This window comes from Coloeus monedula, assembly GCF_965178545.1.
Source record: "Coloeus monedula genome assembly, chromosome: 1".
Classification (NCBI taxonomy): domain Eukaryota; kingdom Metazoa; phylum Chordata; class Aves; order Passeriformes; family Corvidae; genus Coloeus; species Coloeus monedula.
The window spans coordinates 59278019-59294920 of NC_138781.1; the positions used below are offsets into that span (position 1 = coordinate 59278019).

At 36.4% G+C, this 16902-nt stretch overlaps 1 protein-coding gene across 3 annotated transcripts in view; it reads right to left on the reverse strand.

Annotated features, from left to right (window-relative positions):
* NFX1 (nuclear transcription factor, X-box binding 1) overlaps window positions 1-16902 on the reverse strand; it is a 103336-nt gene that overhangs the window by 37347 nt on the left and 49087 nt on the right. For all 3 annotated transcript variants that reach the window (XM_082291204.1, XM_082291203.1, XM_082291202.1), the window contains 9 exons: window positions 13095-13172; window positions 10768-10873; window positions 7214-7285; window positions 5375-5514; window positions 4318-4417; window positions 3962-4179; window positions 3104-3201; window positions 1690-1720; window positions 458-540 (listed from right to left, as the gene is read on the reverse strand). In XM_082291204.1, coding sequence (XP_082147330.1) covers window positions 458-540; window positions 1690-1720; window positions 3104-3201; window positions 3962-4179; window positions 4318-4417; window positions 5375-5514; window positions 7214-7285; window positions 10768-10873; window positions 13095-13172 — 926 coding nt within the window. The remainder of the gene's footprint in view (window positions 1-457; window positions 541-1689; window positions 1721-3103; window positions 3202-3961; window positions 4180-4317; window positions 4418-5374; window positions 5515-7213; window positions 7286-10767; window positions 10874-13094; window positions 13173-16902) is intronic.

Genomic DNA, 16902 nt, shown 5'->3' on the forward strand with positions numbered 1-16902 from the left:
ATCTACTTCTAATAATAGACTGACAAAACTGTATAGTGCAAACAACAGCTTAGGCCAGATCTATACAGTTTTTCCATCACTGTATGGATACACAATTTTTAAAGCAGATTCTGTTAAGACTTCTGTTACAGACACAGCTACATAGTTTATGCTTCTTCTGTTAAGTAATATGCTTTCCCTCTCCATTCTCCCTGGAATCACTGCATTGACAAAAAGCACCTTTACACTGATTGAACTGCATTTAGGCTGAAACGCAGTTTTACATTTATAATGACAACTACAAAGCAAAACTTGCAAAATAAATGCACACACAAACTTTTTGAGCATGACCAATACTGCAAATAGAGAATGAAGATGCACAAAAATGGAAAGATACAAAAGAAAAAAAGACCATTAACATCACAACCAAAATCAAACACACATCACATCAACTTTTAAAAACCACATGTACACTTACCACACAGCAAACTTCATTACACTTGTGTCGTCCACATGATCTTTTCTTGTTGCACCGCTTGTCACACATGAATGTAATAGCAGCTATTAAAAACATAAAAAAAAAAGCATCCCAAAAGTCCTAACTTTTAGGTCTTTGCTTATGCTCAGAACAAAAGCTGCAATCACAGTATTATGCTAAGGCTGTTGCAGGGCATGGTCTAGGAGAGACTAACACAGGGTAAGCCAGCAAGCAAACTTAAATTACTGGTTTGCCCTCACTAATTCCCCATGTGGGCACTTGCCTTTCTCTAAAGAAACCCTTGTTCAAAAGGATCTTGGAAAGCAGAATACATGAAGCAAGTTTATTTTCACACAATAGAACAAAGAAAACAGGATATTCTGATACACTGAAGTACCACAAACATCCAATTTAAGACTGCTTGAACTGGTGGGGCAGTAAAAGTCAGCTAAAAACAACTATTGCTGTATGCTCATAAAACTACTGCTAACAAAGAACATCTTTATTACCATACACAGCTAACAAAAGGAATCACTTCTGGACTCCATAAGAGCAAAGTCTTCATAGACAAAAGATCAAATTAGGAAATATGCATATTACTTCCTTATATATCTTGTAAATAAACACCTCAGTATGATAGGGGTCAATCAAGTAAAGATTTCACTGAGGGGAATTTTGAGATGTTACATCCAAAATACCAAGAAGCATCAAATGGGAACTCTGCCAAGGTCAGATGCAATGACCAGCTGCAAAGATCAGCACCATACAATGTGAAGCAGAATTAAAGCTTGTATTTCCCCAGAAACACAGGCAAGAGCAGATTAAAACTATTACACTGAATCTGAGCTGTGCAAGTTGACCAAAGTTATATAGGATGATGGGGGGAGCAGGAGGGGAAGGACAACCTTTTGAATATGGCAGGTGGCATAAGAAACTTTCAAAATAAAATAGACATTGTCTGAAATCTTTCAGATCAAATGTGAAGAAGTCTTTCCTTACACAGAAGATGAATGAAAACTAAAGATGTTTATTTCAAACCTTTTCCCAAACATAGCAGCATGACCAGCACCACGAAGGAACAGCAGAAATAACCAATTTGGCATGGAAGTATGGATAAAAGATGCAGCACAGATCAGCTGTTTGCCAACTTTGTCAATCAAACCCCAAATTACTATGAACTGTGTATAGTTTTAAAAACAGTTTTACATTATATATGTATCATAACCTTGTACCTTTATTTCTGAGAAGAGCACATGGGATTTCCTAGGAAGCAAACAGGGAGCCATTAGATTAAAATAGATGAAACAACTGAAACATACTTATCTAGAAAACACTTGGTCACATGAAAGAAGCACACTCAGTTTCCATGTGTATAACACATCTGTATTCAAAAGTGAAATAAAAACTGGAAAAAAATATCCTCAAATCTTTTAACACAACATTTGTTCCTCAAAGATTCAATAAAAATTTTTTAAAAATGTAGTTTTGTATTCTCCACTGTAAACTGTCACTGTAAACTGAGAGAATCAGGCTTGTCCCAAGAAACCAGAAATTTGCATAATAGAAACCAAGAGAGCTTTCCCAAAGGATACTGACAAGAGTGCATAAATTTGCGCTTTGACCAACTGTCAGAATTGCAAGTCTGACAGAAGAATGGAAGAAAAGAATAAAGAAGAAGCCAAATGTTACGCTATACAAAGTTATACCTAAAGACCTCAATATGAAAATAAAATGTGATGGATGAAAATAATATTGTTGACATTTTAACCCTTCACCACACCTTTATATTCTAAGCTGACATTTCTGACTATCACATTTTTCATGACTGATTTAAGTTATCGGTGTAGTTCACTCTTTTTTAAGAAGCATCTTTCAAGTGTGTGAGAAACTTCATGAACTAAACCCAAAACCTCACTACTTTATTTCAGGACTCAAAATGCAATGTAAAGCCTTCTACCCCATAACTACTTTGAGCAAACTTGTAGGAGAAAACTGTTCCAACTTCTAGTAAACTCTCAGTCATTTCTATGCACCTACAGACTCATATACTCAGAAGCCATCTCTACTTGCAGATGATATATAACAGGTCAGAAAAATATAACTGTGATAGTAGCCAAAAATTTCAAAGCTATGATTACAGAAAGTAGCATAGTTCAAAAATATAATAATTACTAAATAACAATAGCTGATATAATAGAAAAATACAATAATTACTAAATAACAAAACATTATATAAATGTACAAAAAATGGAAATCAGTAACAACATAGTCTCTACGAAAACTTCTACAGGAGTCTACAAGCTATTGCTATAAAGTTTTCATTAGGCTGCCTTTCTTCTCTCAGTTTACTCTTGGCAAACTACCATTCCTTGTGCTATATAAATACTCCAGAGTAATACAGGATTTTGCAGACCATTTACACTAATAGAACTCAGTGCAAGCTCTGCCATAATACTTTTAAAATTGCTTTCATAGTAAATAGCATGTTACCACTTCACAGTATAATCTAGTTACCATCTATCAGTTAGTATACAATGTGGTTCTTGCAACTGAGGAGCACAGCACTTCTTATGCTTCTTCAGCTCCTTTTTCTCCACAGCTTTAAAAAGCAGTAAGGATTACCTGTTTCCATGGTTACACACTCACCTTTTTTTTGAAGCCACACCTACAGTAAATATTTGATGTGTGAGAACATGGTCTACAGTCTCCTTCATGGCAAAGGCTTTCACATGTATGAATGAACTCTAGCAAAATGAAAATACAAATATTAAGAATAAAAAAAGTCTATGACCTGGAACTTCATATTTATCAGGAACATCACTGGTCAAAGATACTAAGCTTATGTGCAGTTTTATTTCCTGATTTTTATTTCTGATTTCATTATTATGAACAAACAGCCAGACTGCACAACTTGCAGTGGTTTTTACACTCATTTTGGTTAAAACTCAAAATAGCTAATAAAATATTTATTTCTTGAAATTAAACATTTAAAGACCATGTTTTTTTTGTTTTGTTTTTAAAACTATTGGTATTGAAGGGTTAATCTAAGAACAAGGACTGTGTCTGTGTACTTTTAACAAAAGGAACAGGGTGGGCAGGATCTGCTTACCGAGCAGAGACAGAAGGAAGATAAAGGGACTTTGGAGGTGGGGGGGGGGGGGGAGGGTAGTACATTTGGCTTAGGAATGCAACCACAGCCAAAATAAGACCATAAAAAGCCTGAGCCAGGAGGAGGGTTTTATGGTAATGAGCAATTATAATATGTACGAGATTTCTGCAAATTGTGATGCAGATGTATGTAATTAAGGTATGTAAGAAACGCACTTGCAGAGAATCAGAATGCACGCTAGGTGGAGCTATCCCCCCGCATCTAGCGCCGCAATAAAGAATGCCCGCTTCTCAATGCTAGGTTGATGTAAAGGAGTTCTATTCACCTGACTTCCGGTGAATTTCAGCGACACTATGAGATACTTCAAATACTCTGATACAGAAATTTCTAATTACCATAGCTACCACAGGAAAGAGGTTTGCCACATGTTTTTCCACATGATGGGATAGGATCTGTGCAAATTTTACGTTCAACACATCCTAGTTCGAGTAACTTGCTGAGAGGAGTCTGACCACAGGGACAACGATACACAACTTGTGGAAGTCGTGGACAGAGCTGGCAAGGCTGAGGATGGCATACTTGCTTACAGTTGTGCCTCCCACAATTTAATTTTCTGGAAAAAAATGTAGAAGAAACAAAAGAGAAAACAAGAAAAAAATTAAAAGGGGAATTATCCCAAGAGTACTACAATAAATCATTGCGAATAGAACGACCTTTTTCTTTTTAAAAGCGTAAGTTATAGTGACCTTACTTGCCACATATATTCTGACATGAGAAACTCCCAAAACCGTCAGAGAATTCTTCCTTTGATCCACACAATACTTCTTTAAAGTTGCTTCCACAGTAACACACTGAAAGAAAGCAATATCCCATAGAAAACAACACAAGAGAGTATCAGTGACAAAACACCTCCAGCAAATATAAAAAGATAAAAAGTGAAAAAGTTTTAAATTCAATTTTTAGAAGAATAAAGAAGTTGCTCCTCTTTAGATTTACTTCATCAATGAAGGGTTTTTGTCCTACGTAAGTTGGAATTCCAGCATTATTTGTTTTGATAAAGCAATACTATGTGCACAAAAAGTTTATTTATTAAAGCAGTATATATAAGTTAATTATTACCTTAAAAGTTGAGAAAATTAACTTGCCATTTTCTGTATAAACTGTTCTATAAAATTATTTATATACTGGCATACATAGTTAATTTAATTTCCATTCAAGATCAGATTTAGAAAATTTTAACAGAAATCAAGAGAAGCTTGTTGTAATGTGTTTTCCTATACCTTTTTTCTATTCTTCTTCCATGTACTGTCTAATTAATTCTTATAATTATAGTAGGATCAGTGTAGTATACTATGATCAGTAGGATCAGAGGACAATTCAGGTAAGAAAGATTAGTTAGTCCAAGCCCTTACCTAAAAGCAATGAGATCAGACCACATTACTCAGTGTTTTAGTCAGTTGGGTCTTGAAAACCCCCAAGAAAAGATGTTTTCCTTACAGCTAGTTACAAGGAATTTAAGCCCATTGTCTTTCATCCTGCACATATGCATAGCCTATCTCTGCCTTCTTAAATTACCTATTAGCTACTGAAATGCCACTACTCAGCCTTCTCAAGCTAACTAAGTCCAGTATCACCAGCCTGTCCTAATAAGGCACATGCTCCAACAGCCTAATCATCACGGCAGGATTCCAACGATAGATTTTGGTTGTGTTAAGTAAAAACTGGCACTTGCCTCTTGGTACTGGTTTTTTTCACCGTCTTGTTTTAATTGTATAGGGTGGATATCCGTAAAGCATTTCAGTACTTACCTTGTTGTACTGTTAACTGGCAAGGTGAACATTTTCCTGCATGGCACACTTGAGTACAGCTGTGCTTTCCACAGTTTAAAGTATTTCCACATACATTAGAACAATGAATTTTTGTTGATTGGCCACAGCGAACTGAATGACTGCAGAGAAATGACACCATAGCCTGTCAGCTACCTTGACATCTACACAGTATTTAATAAAAAGGGAAATACATTTTCAGTAAAATGCCAAAGTCTTCGAAAGGCACCATAATTTACTAATGAAAGTCTTCAGGAAATAACACTAGTTTTCCCCTTGCTTCCCCTCTTCCACCTCACTAAAGTAAAACACCTATCACAGCAGTTAGTCTACAGAATTTTTCCTGGGATGAAAATAGGGGAAAACAACCCAAAGTGACACTAAAACTTGGAACCTAATGTATAAACTCATGTATGCATTGTCAGAAAAGCAGATATTTCTAATCCAGACATCTTTCTGAAGACTTAAACAATCCTAAATCCATTGAGCACAATGAAGATAGGGATATGGGCCTTAACAGTGGGTCAGCAGTCTATGAAAATAACTGAGTTTTTAATTAAATTGTCAAAAAATGGGACAAAATCAATTCTCCTATTTTTTCAACTCTGGATGGCTCATACAATGGCTGTAAAAGGTCTATTTGAAATAGTAATTTTAAAACATCCTAACATCAGTGATGCCATGCCATATACCCTGGATGCTTATACAGTACATATGAAATAATGCTATTTTGAAGCAAGTTTTAAGTATCAAGTGTAGTATCACAAAAACCAGTAATCTGGTGAAGTAGGTAACATCTGGAAAAAATAATAAAACGAAGGGTTTTGCATCTATTAAACTTTTAAATGAAAGAAGGAGTCAGAAAAACAACAACAAAACAAACAAAACCCAAACAAAAAAACAACCCCCCAAAACAATAAAGAGGTGATATTACTACGGAAGATATAATTCAGTAATATACAACCAATCCGTTTTTCTGCTGAAGACGAAGTGCTTTTACCTACAAATACTGCCACAGAAATTGCAGTACCTTCTTCTGAAAAATTGTGTACTACTAGATTCAAACTGACAAATAATTGTGAAAGTCTGAAAAATCTTTTTTCCAGAGCAAGAATGCTAACACTGAAATTGGTTTATGTCTGTTTTGGTTCTGTAAACAAGCTTAGGCAAACAATTTATTACACAGAATCAGTTCTAGGTAACTAGAAAAAGGGATTCTAAAGATTCAGGCCAACTGATTATAAGAGATCACACATAGTATAGGTAGTACCCCATATTGCTATTGGCAATGACACTATATGCACCAAACATGCAAGGAAGAGATAGCCTTCAAGTCTGGAATACACTACAGACTTCTCTGTACAGTTTCTGAGAAAAGCATGTGTTATTTTTGAAATTATTTCTGGAATTAAGTAATTCAAGACCTCATTCTACTCAGACAGAAAAGATGTGAACCTTTTTCTAGTACTTTTTCTGAGTCTTCTAGCAAATAAAATGAATAAATACTAGTACAGGATTTCAAAATCGAACCAGTTCACAGACTGCTCAGACAATTCAGCTACATGTATCATAAACTGACAAGTCTTTGTTTGTTATTTTGACTTTCTTTCTTGATAAATTCAAAGTAACTGCATTTTTTCAAAATATAGAATTCTCCAAATTATTTTAACCACAAATAAAAGTTAATGCTCAGATTGAACTTTGTTCAGCATATTTTGAATAAACTGCAAGAAAGAAAAAAATTAATATATAAAATTTTAAACTGTTCTTTTGTTTGTTTATAATAACTAAAATTTGTTTGCATAGTGGAAGCACTCTCACCTTGTTTGTCCACATTCACAAGTTTTTGTCACAAAGGCTGGGCACGAAGGGCAAGGTCCTGGGTGGCACAGACTTAAAAGTAAGTCAAAAAAGCAAAGTTAAATTTAGCTTTATTACACTCCCAGAGACACAATCCAGCATAACCCAACCCTAAGTGCATTATCAGAACTCCTACAGGACTCCTACACTCACTCCTGCAGGGTATGAAAGCAGTCTTAACACAAGAAAAAATTATTTGATTATGACAGTTGTATCAGTCTCAAAGATCACTAATGTTGAAGGAAAAACTGTACTCCTGCTGCTGTCAAATTAACTGTACTATTAACAAATCAACTATGCTACTGACACATTTGATATTTTGCATTTCACCATTTCACCAGCAAACATGCATCAACTCAACTGTGCTCATCACTGATAATAACCAAAACAATCATCTTATGTCCAAACTATTAATGTATTTATTTCCTTGGTGATCTTAAACACATTAAAGAGAAAACCTTCTCTGTTAATTTCTTCCTTTGAGCTGGTGGTTTTATCTTTGAACTCAGCACTTCTAGTGCCACCAGTAAGAGGTGTTGCTCCTCTTCCTGTAAGGTAACACATGGGAGACACAGCAAGTCTGCCTCAGTTTTTTTTCTTACCATCAAGAGAAGTTTCCTGTGAGTGTCATCAATTCCAGTCCATTACATGATTACCATATCTTACCTCCTACTTCAAGAAACACGAGATATTCCCTATCTGCATGTAAGACCTTAGTTGGGTACAGACAAGCCCAGGTCTGTGAAATTATACTTAACTATTTTATGTGCACTCTTGCTCAGCCAGCTCCCAGTTCCTTTCATTTGTAAAAACAGCAGCTCTGATTTGGAGCAATTATTATTGGCCAGGACTGACCAGCATAGACATCCTAGCCAAAGAAAAAGAAAAAACCCAGAAACACCAGAAAAGCCCATAAACACAGACTACCCAGTTACATGGTAACTACTAAATTCCTCAAGGACAGTAACTACAAGTACTAATTAGTACACCAGTTACTACAGTCATACGCTATATAGTTGAGTCATGCCTCAGTTCGTCAACAGTGGTCTGTCTTCCTTTCTTCCTCTACTGCTCCTCCCAGCTGACAATAAGGCCTAATCTATCACTCAGCCTATGCCAGCTCTAACAGTAAAGCCAAGCAATTGCACAATAAATGAATTCAAAACAATGAAAACCCCCCCATCACATAAAGCAAATCCAAAAAACAAATTACCAAAACCACTACAACCCTCCATCTTTTGATAGGTCAGTTTTATGACACAGTGAAGAGTTGGAAAAGCACCAGAGCAGGCACAAAGAAATGGAGGGAAAAAAGCAGAACTGGATGGGTACACAGGAAAGCAGCAAGAAAGCAAAACTATGGAATTAATTAAAACTGTATTGTGGAACTTCAGACAATGAGAATTAACATGCTTTCTGCAACATACAAGATAACCAATCTTACAAGAAAACCTCTTGTAAAAGGACTGCACTATATATTTCACTACCTTGACTTTAATTCTCAGGAATCCATGTAGGATTCTAAAGGCTGGATGCCAACTTATAAATTTAGCAATCAGATTAAAGTAGATATAAATTCAAAATACTATGATCTAGGTCATAATTTGGAAAAGTGAGAAGGCCCACCATCTTCAGAAGTCTTGTCATGTTAAGTTTTTTACCTGGTCTATTATTTCTCTCAACACTCTCATATTCAAGCAATGTTAAGGTTTCTTCCATAACCCCATTCCTGGCACACTTTCTGATGATACTGTATCACACAACAGCAATTTATACTGATCACAAATATTTTAAAGTTGTAAATAACGGTAATAGTAGACTAGAGTCTTATGCAAGATGCCTTTTGTTAGAACAGTATCGCACAATTAATTTCCAGACTTCTCAAAGTTTTGACAATGTGTGTTTCTGAGGCAGTTTTCTGACCTCTTGTTAATATGAACAGAAAAATTGTAGTAATGCAAAAACTAATGCTTTGAAATCAAACTTCTGACTTTAGAACTAAGTATTCTCTATGCATCCCTACCTATACACGTGCTAAAATCTCTGGTACAATTTAGTTTAGGCAGAAGCTACAGTATGGCTACAGTTCTAGGATATACTTGATCCATACAACAGCAGTTAAGACTGAAATTCAAATTTCATTCAGCACAGAGACACACACAGAAGTTTGCAGTCAGGAAGTTCTCAAAGTGGTTAAGAAGTCTGCTTATTTCTGATTGGGCAAAAAATATGTCCATGAACATATGCCTCCCAAGATGAAGGCCTGCAGCTGGTCTCCAAGAGAATCACAGTTCTGTTCAGGGTATCAGCTACATCAAGTATAGTCTGAAAAGTTGATCTGATCTAGCATCATTCTATAAATTAAGAAAACACCTATGACACTTATATGAAATATAATACAAATCTTTGTGCATAAATACATAATACATAAATATAAATCAGATCTAGTACAGAAAAGAAATCTAATACAACATTTTCATGTACGGGAAAGAAGTATTAAAGAATTATTCTGACATTCAGTAAAATGTTACAATATATTTGAAATTATTAAATAAAAAGTTCAGAGTAAAGTTCTAGTAAAGTTCCGAGCTTTAGCAAATCTTGGAATAAGTGCCAGATGACAATATATTTGTTGGAATGACTGAAGTTTTTGACTGTGTACCAAGAACAGAAACAACTGCTTCTATTAAAAATTTCCAAAACCAGAAACATGAACAGATATTAAGGACCAACTTCTATACATGGAAATTGAAGCTATGTAACAAAATATAAGTTACGTTTCTGACTAGCAAGCATATTTATACATTGAAAAAGATCATGTAATGGTGTTAATCTTAGCAATGCTACTACACTACTAAAAAAAATCTAATGTAAAACATCCAAAATTGGAAACAGAGGTGCTCTCCTTTGCCTCTCTTCACTGAATTATACCACTAAATGTTAGCAAAACCAATCTGAGTTATATATACTGATTAAAATCTCCATGAGGGATTCTGGATAAACTATCTGATGGTCTCAACAAATAAAGAAATGCAAATACCCTTTTACCCTCAATAGTTTACAAGCGAAAAACAAGAAAAAGAAATAAAGGAAAGAAGTCGTCTTTCAGTTTAACCAAGTACCACTGATCTCAAATTAAGATACTCACACATTATTACATGAATAGCAGCACCTAAAACATCTGGTGGACCATTGAACTTGCTCAGAGTTACTTTCAGACACTATTATTTCTCTACTTCAATGAAAATTCTTGAAACCAAGTCAGACAGCTGGTTCAGTTCCTAAAATATGACAGAAATATTGCTACAACTCTTGTAGACCTCCTGTTCATGCTCTCATATGAACTCACTTTACACATACAAACACAAATAGCCTCCATTTCCTTCAACTCAACTATAAACCTCTATAGGTTCTAAATCTCTAAGCATATCCTGGAGTCAAAAAAATAAGCAAATACAGTCTTTAGAAATTTTCTCTAAATCGTTTCAATGCTTATATGATAGACATTTACTTACATGTTACAAAGATGCGGGCAGTCCAAACACTGCCTCTTCTTTCCACAAAGTTCCCCACAGCTATGTGGGATTTCATTTCTATTCCATTCAGGATTATGCACCTTACCTAAACCACGTCAAAGACAAAAAGATATTTATTGCTTTGAGTACCAGACTGCACTTGTGAAAAATATCATACCAAAGAGAAAAAGTGGTATTTTAAATACTGGCAAGTAGTCTTCTTTGACAAAAAAATTACACAAATGTTTACATTTTTCTGTACTGATATATACTCAACTTCTTTAAAAGAATGTACCATTGGAAGATCAAGCTCCAGAAGAGTCTTTCCTTCTGTACTCTCAATCAGCAGACATGCAGGTAGCTGATACTTTACATTAAATTAAACTGATAAAATACATGAAAACTAAAAGCCCCCTATAGTTGGTCAGGCTGCACAGTACCTACGAAAACTGAAGGGTGAAACTCCCTTGCTGTCTCAACGCAGCAGAGAGAAAAAAAAAGGAAAAAGTAAAAAGATACGACTCCCAGAAAGTAAGATCTACCTGGTATGGTAATGGGGAATAGGGAATTAAATGAGTGGGCAAATTATGAAAGTCACTTCTATAAAAAGAAGCAGACTCTACACTAATCTAAATATTAAAAGTTGATGAATTTTCATGAATGAAGCAGAAGTCTTAAACAAGAGGTATGTTAGTTTCAAGTATTCTGTATTTCAGATAAGTACTAAACCATATTCTAACTAATCTGAGATGCTACCGTCAAATCTCACAGCTCTAAGTGCATGAGATGATCATCAGGGTTAAGGTTAGCTGCCATCATTAACACTCTCTTGGCAAGCGAGGAATTAAATTAACAGTCAAGCAACTGAGCCAGTGTTACAAATTTGAGTTGTGACAATCAAAAGCAGCAAGAAAATACATTTTTGGTGACATAATTACATAATTTTAACTCTTTAATATACCTATGTATATGCTACAAGTATTAAGTTAGGAAAATATGAATAAATGCTACAGATAGCACTTATTCACCTGAGTTTCAATTAAACTAATTGAATACCCAGGGAAGTCCCAAAAATCAGAAGCTTCAGAAGAAAAATAAGCTCAGAATTTCCTCATGAAAGTGTGAAAAAAAAAATCACACTTAACCAAATTCAGTACATAATTAGCACCTTGCATCAAATATAAGATAGCTTTGCATAAGCAACTGATGATGTCCAAATTAAGCATCATTAATGTAAAATTATCTACAGAAGATTAAACTCTTATGTTACTCCATGGTGCTCCATAAGTAATAATTCTGCAGACAATTTAAGGTTCTTACCATAGATCTCCTAAACCATGAAACGGTCTTTAGGCTCAGGAGAATTTCTTTCTGTTTAACAGACAGATGTCTTGTCTTAAAAAGTCTAATTTTCATTTGGTGTAATTTACATTCATGGTCAGTTCATTCTAACGGAATTATTATCCCTCTACTCATAAGATTTCACAACTGTCATACAAAAACTCTGTCTTAACTGCATTGCACTGTTTCTAACTGATTCACTGACACATTTAGGTAAAATGATAAAACTCTCCTATTTTAGCAAATCTATCTCTTTTATGGCAAGTTTACTGACAAAGTTTCTGTCTCAACTTCAGAACATTCTATTTTCTAGAAAGTGAGGTGAAAGTTTCCAGTGACTCTGATTTAAACAATACAGATTACAGAAGTGTAGATTCCAAACAAAAGTTATTGACATCAATGCAATTAAGTAAAATAATTAATATCTCCTTTTTGTTTTATATTTATGGCTTGGTGAATGCTGTACTCATGCCATTTACCTTTTTTATTAAACACTTATCTACATAGAAGTCTGAAAAGCCTGAATATTATTTCCTATTTAAGCTCTATGTGTCCCTGAACAACATAAATCACAAAATTGCTGTATCAATTTAAAGGTTTAGGCAGCTGTATCCTTAAGTTGTATATTATTTTGGTGTATCTTGCCACAAAGAAAGACATAACACATTCAGGTTATTCCATTCCTTCTACAGAAAGAAAGCTTTGAAGATACCAGCCAAAATCTATCATCATTTCATAAAAGCCACTATTTTTACATAATGATATGAAAATATTTACCATGTGGGACTTAGTATTTCTTTCTTTTTATTTTTCAAGTGGCATATGTGTGATTCTCTGTGCAGCCACCTTCCAGTGTCAATAAAACTAAAAAAAAATGGAGTTCCAGGTATGTAAGCAAACAAGCACCAATATTGAAATTCATATTAACAAAATAGAATCATAATGACAAAACTGTTTTTCTTTGCAAAAGCAAGTGAGAAACTCACCACAGAAACAAGTGTAAGTTTTAGGAACTTGCACAGAAGCATTCTGACAAGCTGGACATCTCCAACCGCTATTGCCATCTGTAGATTAAAAAAATATTAAAAAGACTTGAAATAAATAAAAGACCTAATCTGCAAGCCTAGAATAAATTCTTCTGCTCTGTTTCTTACCACAGCTGCAAATAAATTAAGTTTTCTACTTACTCAGAGGCAGTGAAAAAACAGGTTAATAAAAATACATTTTATACAGTATCAACATCAACACAGCCATGGTATTTCATTTGAAAAGGCTCCAACTTTTTATTGAAGCAAAGCCAAATGTTAAAATTCCAATTTTTCTATTATCATATGCCCTGTTATAAGACATACAGCTAGAGTATAGACAGTCTGCACCATATCTAAACTGAGAAAAGTGTTAAGAGAGGGAAATTGGTGAGGAAAACATAATTACCTCACACAAAAGCACCACCTGTACTTTCCTTTTCACTATCCTCTCCTGAGTTTACGTGTTTTGTAGAAGACCAATTTAGTGTTGCCTCACATCCAGAATAAACCAGTGTTATATAAACCAGAATAATCTAATTTATTTATTTAAAGTTGATAATACCTAGATATCAGGACATTATTCTTCAAGCTGTTATTTTATATATAGTAGTTCTCTTGTTTCTGTGTTTCAGGAGGGTCCTGGTTAGCAGTAAAGGAAGAACAGTAAAGTGTAAGAAAAGTAACATTAATGAACATTTTTCCCCAATTCAGTACACATCTTGCTATTAAGAGTATGAGTCTGAGAGCACTACTGAACACAAAAGGGGTCCTAGAGAAGAGATATATATTTTTATATTGATATATAGATATTAAAAAAACCCCCCTGATTAACACTTTCTCTCAATCAATTCAGTGCTGGTAAATTAATAAAACTGTGATTTTAGAACTATTCTTCACTATTAAGAAATCTGACCAAGATTCATGATAATTTCATGTTATGGAAGCAGAAGGGATTGCAAACAGGAAACTATACCTATGACAAGACAATTGCAGCGCAATGACAGGCACACCTCAGTTCACCTTCAATTGGGTTGAACACTTCTTATGTTAACCATCATAATGCACAATTAAAAGAATTTTCACAAACTGAAATGACCCAAATTACAGACTGTCTTGACAGTTTAGAAATGCAAACCTAATGCATGTCTATTCTTTTCAGTATTTAATGCCTATTCATACCCCTGTGTTGGTTTAACAGCCTGGTTTTTGGTGGGGGCAGAAGCTGCTTGAAGCTTCTACTATGTCCAGCACAGAGCCAATTGCTGAAGGCTCTGACAATGGGCAAGTTGCTAGCCCAATTAGAGAAGTTGGCAACGGCTCTCTGACGACATATTTAAGAAAGAAAAAAACCCCAAAAAACGCAGGAAGCTCTTCTTCTTCCTCCCCTCCAAGGGGTGGAGAAGCGGCTGCCGGGGCCCTTCCCGGTATGGTGGTTGGGGCCGCGTCACCGGGGGGTCATCCCGGCAACACGAGAAGCCATGCAGCCAAGACCATGTGGCCAGGATCAGTGCCAGGAGCGCCCATGTGGCCGGGGGCGGGGTCGCGGCCAAAACTGCACGGCCAGGGCGGCACGGCCGCTGCCATCTCAGCATAGCTTGCAATGAACTTTACTTGCTTAGCCACTTGTAACCAGCCATGCTGTGGACAGAAGAGCAGGGGCAGCAGCAACTTTTCATTTTTTGGTGCCCCCCATGAGGAGAGGTGCTGAGTGGAGCTGGTGGCCGGCATGGCCCGCATGGTGCCGGCGGGGACCATGTGGCCAGCAGCAAGGGGCATGGCAAGCAGTTCCCCAATGTGAAGCCCAGACAGGATCAACCTTTCAGCGTTGTAGAACTCTGTAAAAACTTTTCAATTGATAGAACTTGAGAACGGATGCCAATTCTCTCCCGAGTCAGAGAAAAGTCAAAGGTGAGGAGAACAACATGGGGACACTAAGGTCAGTGCAAAAGAAGGAGGGAGAAGTGCTTCAGGCGTTGGAACTGAGATTCTTCTGCAAGCCGTGGCAAGGACTATGATACAACAAATTGCTTCCCTGTAATTCATGAAGTGCATGGGGGGATGCAGAGATCCACTTGCAGCCCATGAGGAACAGTGCCCGCGCTGGAGCACGTGGATGCTGAAAAGCTGTAATCTAGTGAGGAACTCGAAGAAAGAGAGCAGACCCTTTCTTCCAGAGACAGAGAGAGCCCTTGCTTCCGAACTAGAACAGCTTCTCCTTAAAAGACTAAACCCCATGAACTAAAACGACTCATGATGTTCAGTTTTGGGATGGCTGCACCATTCAGTGGAGGGACTCATGTTACAGCAGGTCGGGCAGGGCTGCTATTCCTGAAAATTAAGACCATGCTAGAAAATTTGCAGAGAACTCTCTCCCGTGGGAAGGATCCCATGGCACAGCAGAAGAAAGAAACTCTTTTCCCTAAGCATACTGAGGACAGATTTCTAGGAAGTGAACAACTGACCAAAAACCTCAAGTTTTGTCTCCTTGCACAGTCAGCGGGAAAGAGGGAGGGGCTGGGAAGAAAGTAAGTGTTCTAAAGGTTTATTTTAGCTCTCATTACCTTTTTTACTTTTAATTTGGTTAATAATAAATCTTCTTTATACTGTTTAAGTTGTGAACCAGTTTTGCCTTAGAGTGTTTTTCCCCTAAACCTTACCTCAGCCATGAGGCCTTCATTTTTTCCCCTCCCCTGCTTAGCTATAGCAGAGGAAAATGAGTGAATAGCTTTTCATGGGTGCCTGGCTTCTAGTCAGTGTCAAACCCCGACAAGCCCTCTTTATCCCAGCTCATATTACTGTGCCACCAAGAGTGCTGCAGAGATCTCTACTATTATGGGCTGAGCAGCTGTAGGACAGTGGCACAAGGCATATACTTTCCCATTTATGGTCAAGACCAATCTGTATTTCCTAAGACTTTTTTGTTTTGACTGCTAGAAACTGAAGGATCTCAGAAGAAGCATCTCAGAGAGAAGTATTGAAAGCTACAGGCAAAAACTGGCAGCAGACAACTAAAAGGCGTATTTGCTGACAAAACTGGAAACACCTTATGTGGCTCCTCCTAAAGCCAGCATACTAAATACTACGGGATTCCTTGTGGGATTACAGTATAGTACAGTACATTATACTTAAGTACTGCATTGACAATTTCTTTCATTCTTATTCCATGTTATGTTTTCAAAAGCTGTGAAGATAAGTCTACCCTGAAAGCTTCAGGAGGCCAGCAGAAGACCTCTCCTATCAACAACTCCCCTCGAGCTGGATGCCTAGTCCTCTACAAGAAGCAGTTTCTCTAGAGTATAGTGAAGGTCGCCATAAAATAGGAACCTCCTGCAAGACACATTTTCTTCTTCATCATCATTAATTATCTTTGCTTTAATATATGTTCACCCCCAAGGGATAAGCATGGTTGCCTTCCTCCAAAATTAGAAGCAATAGAAGTTTTATTCCAGGATTCAGGTGCAATTACAGTAGCACAGAATGGTAGTAGAATGACGCCTGACATTTGTAAGAAGTGGTCCTGTAAGCACTCCTTACAAATCCTGATTACTAAAGAAAGTGAGAATGAGGATGATCCTACAGAAAGAACAATCCACTTTCATGAGTCTTCTCATGAACAGGAGTGAAGTAGGCAGAATTCCAAAGACACCAAAAGGACAGTCATCTAAGCAGAATCAACACACCTCATTCCCTTTTACTAGAGATTGTTTTCGCAATTGCTATCCTCTCCTTCCTTCTTGGATAAAAAGATTCCTTACTTGAAACTATT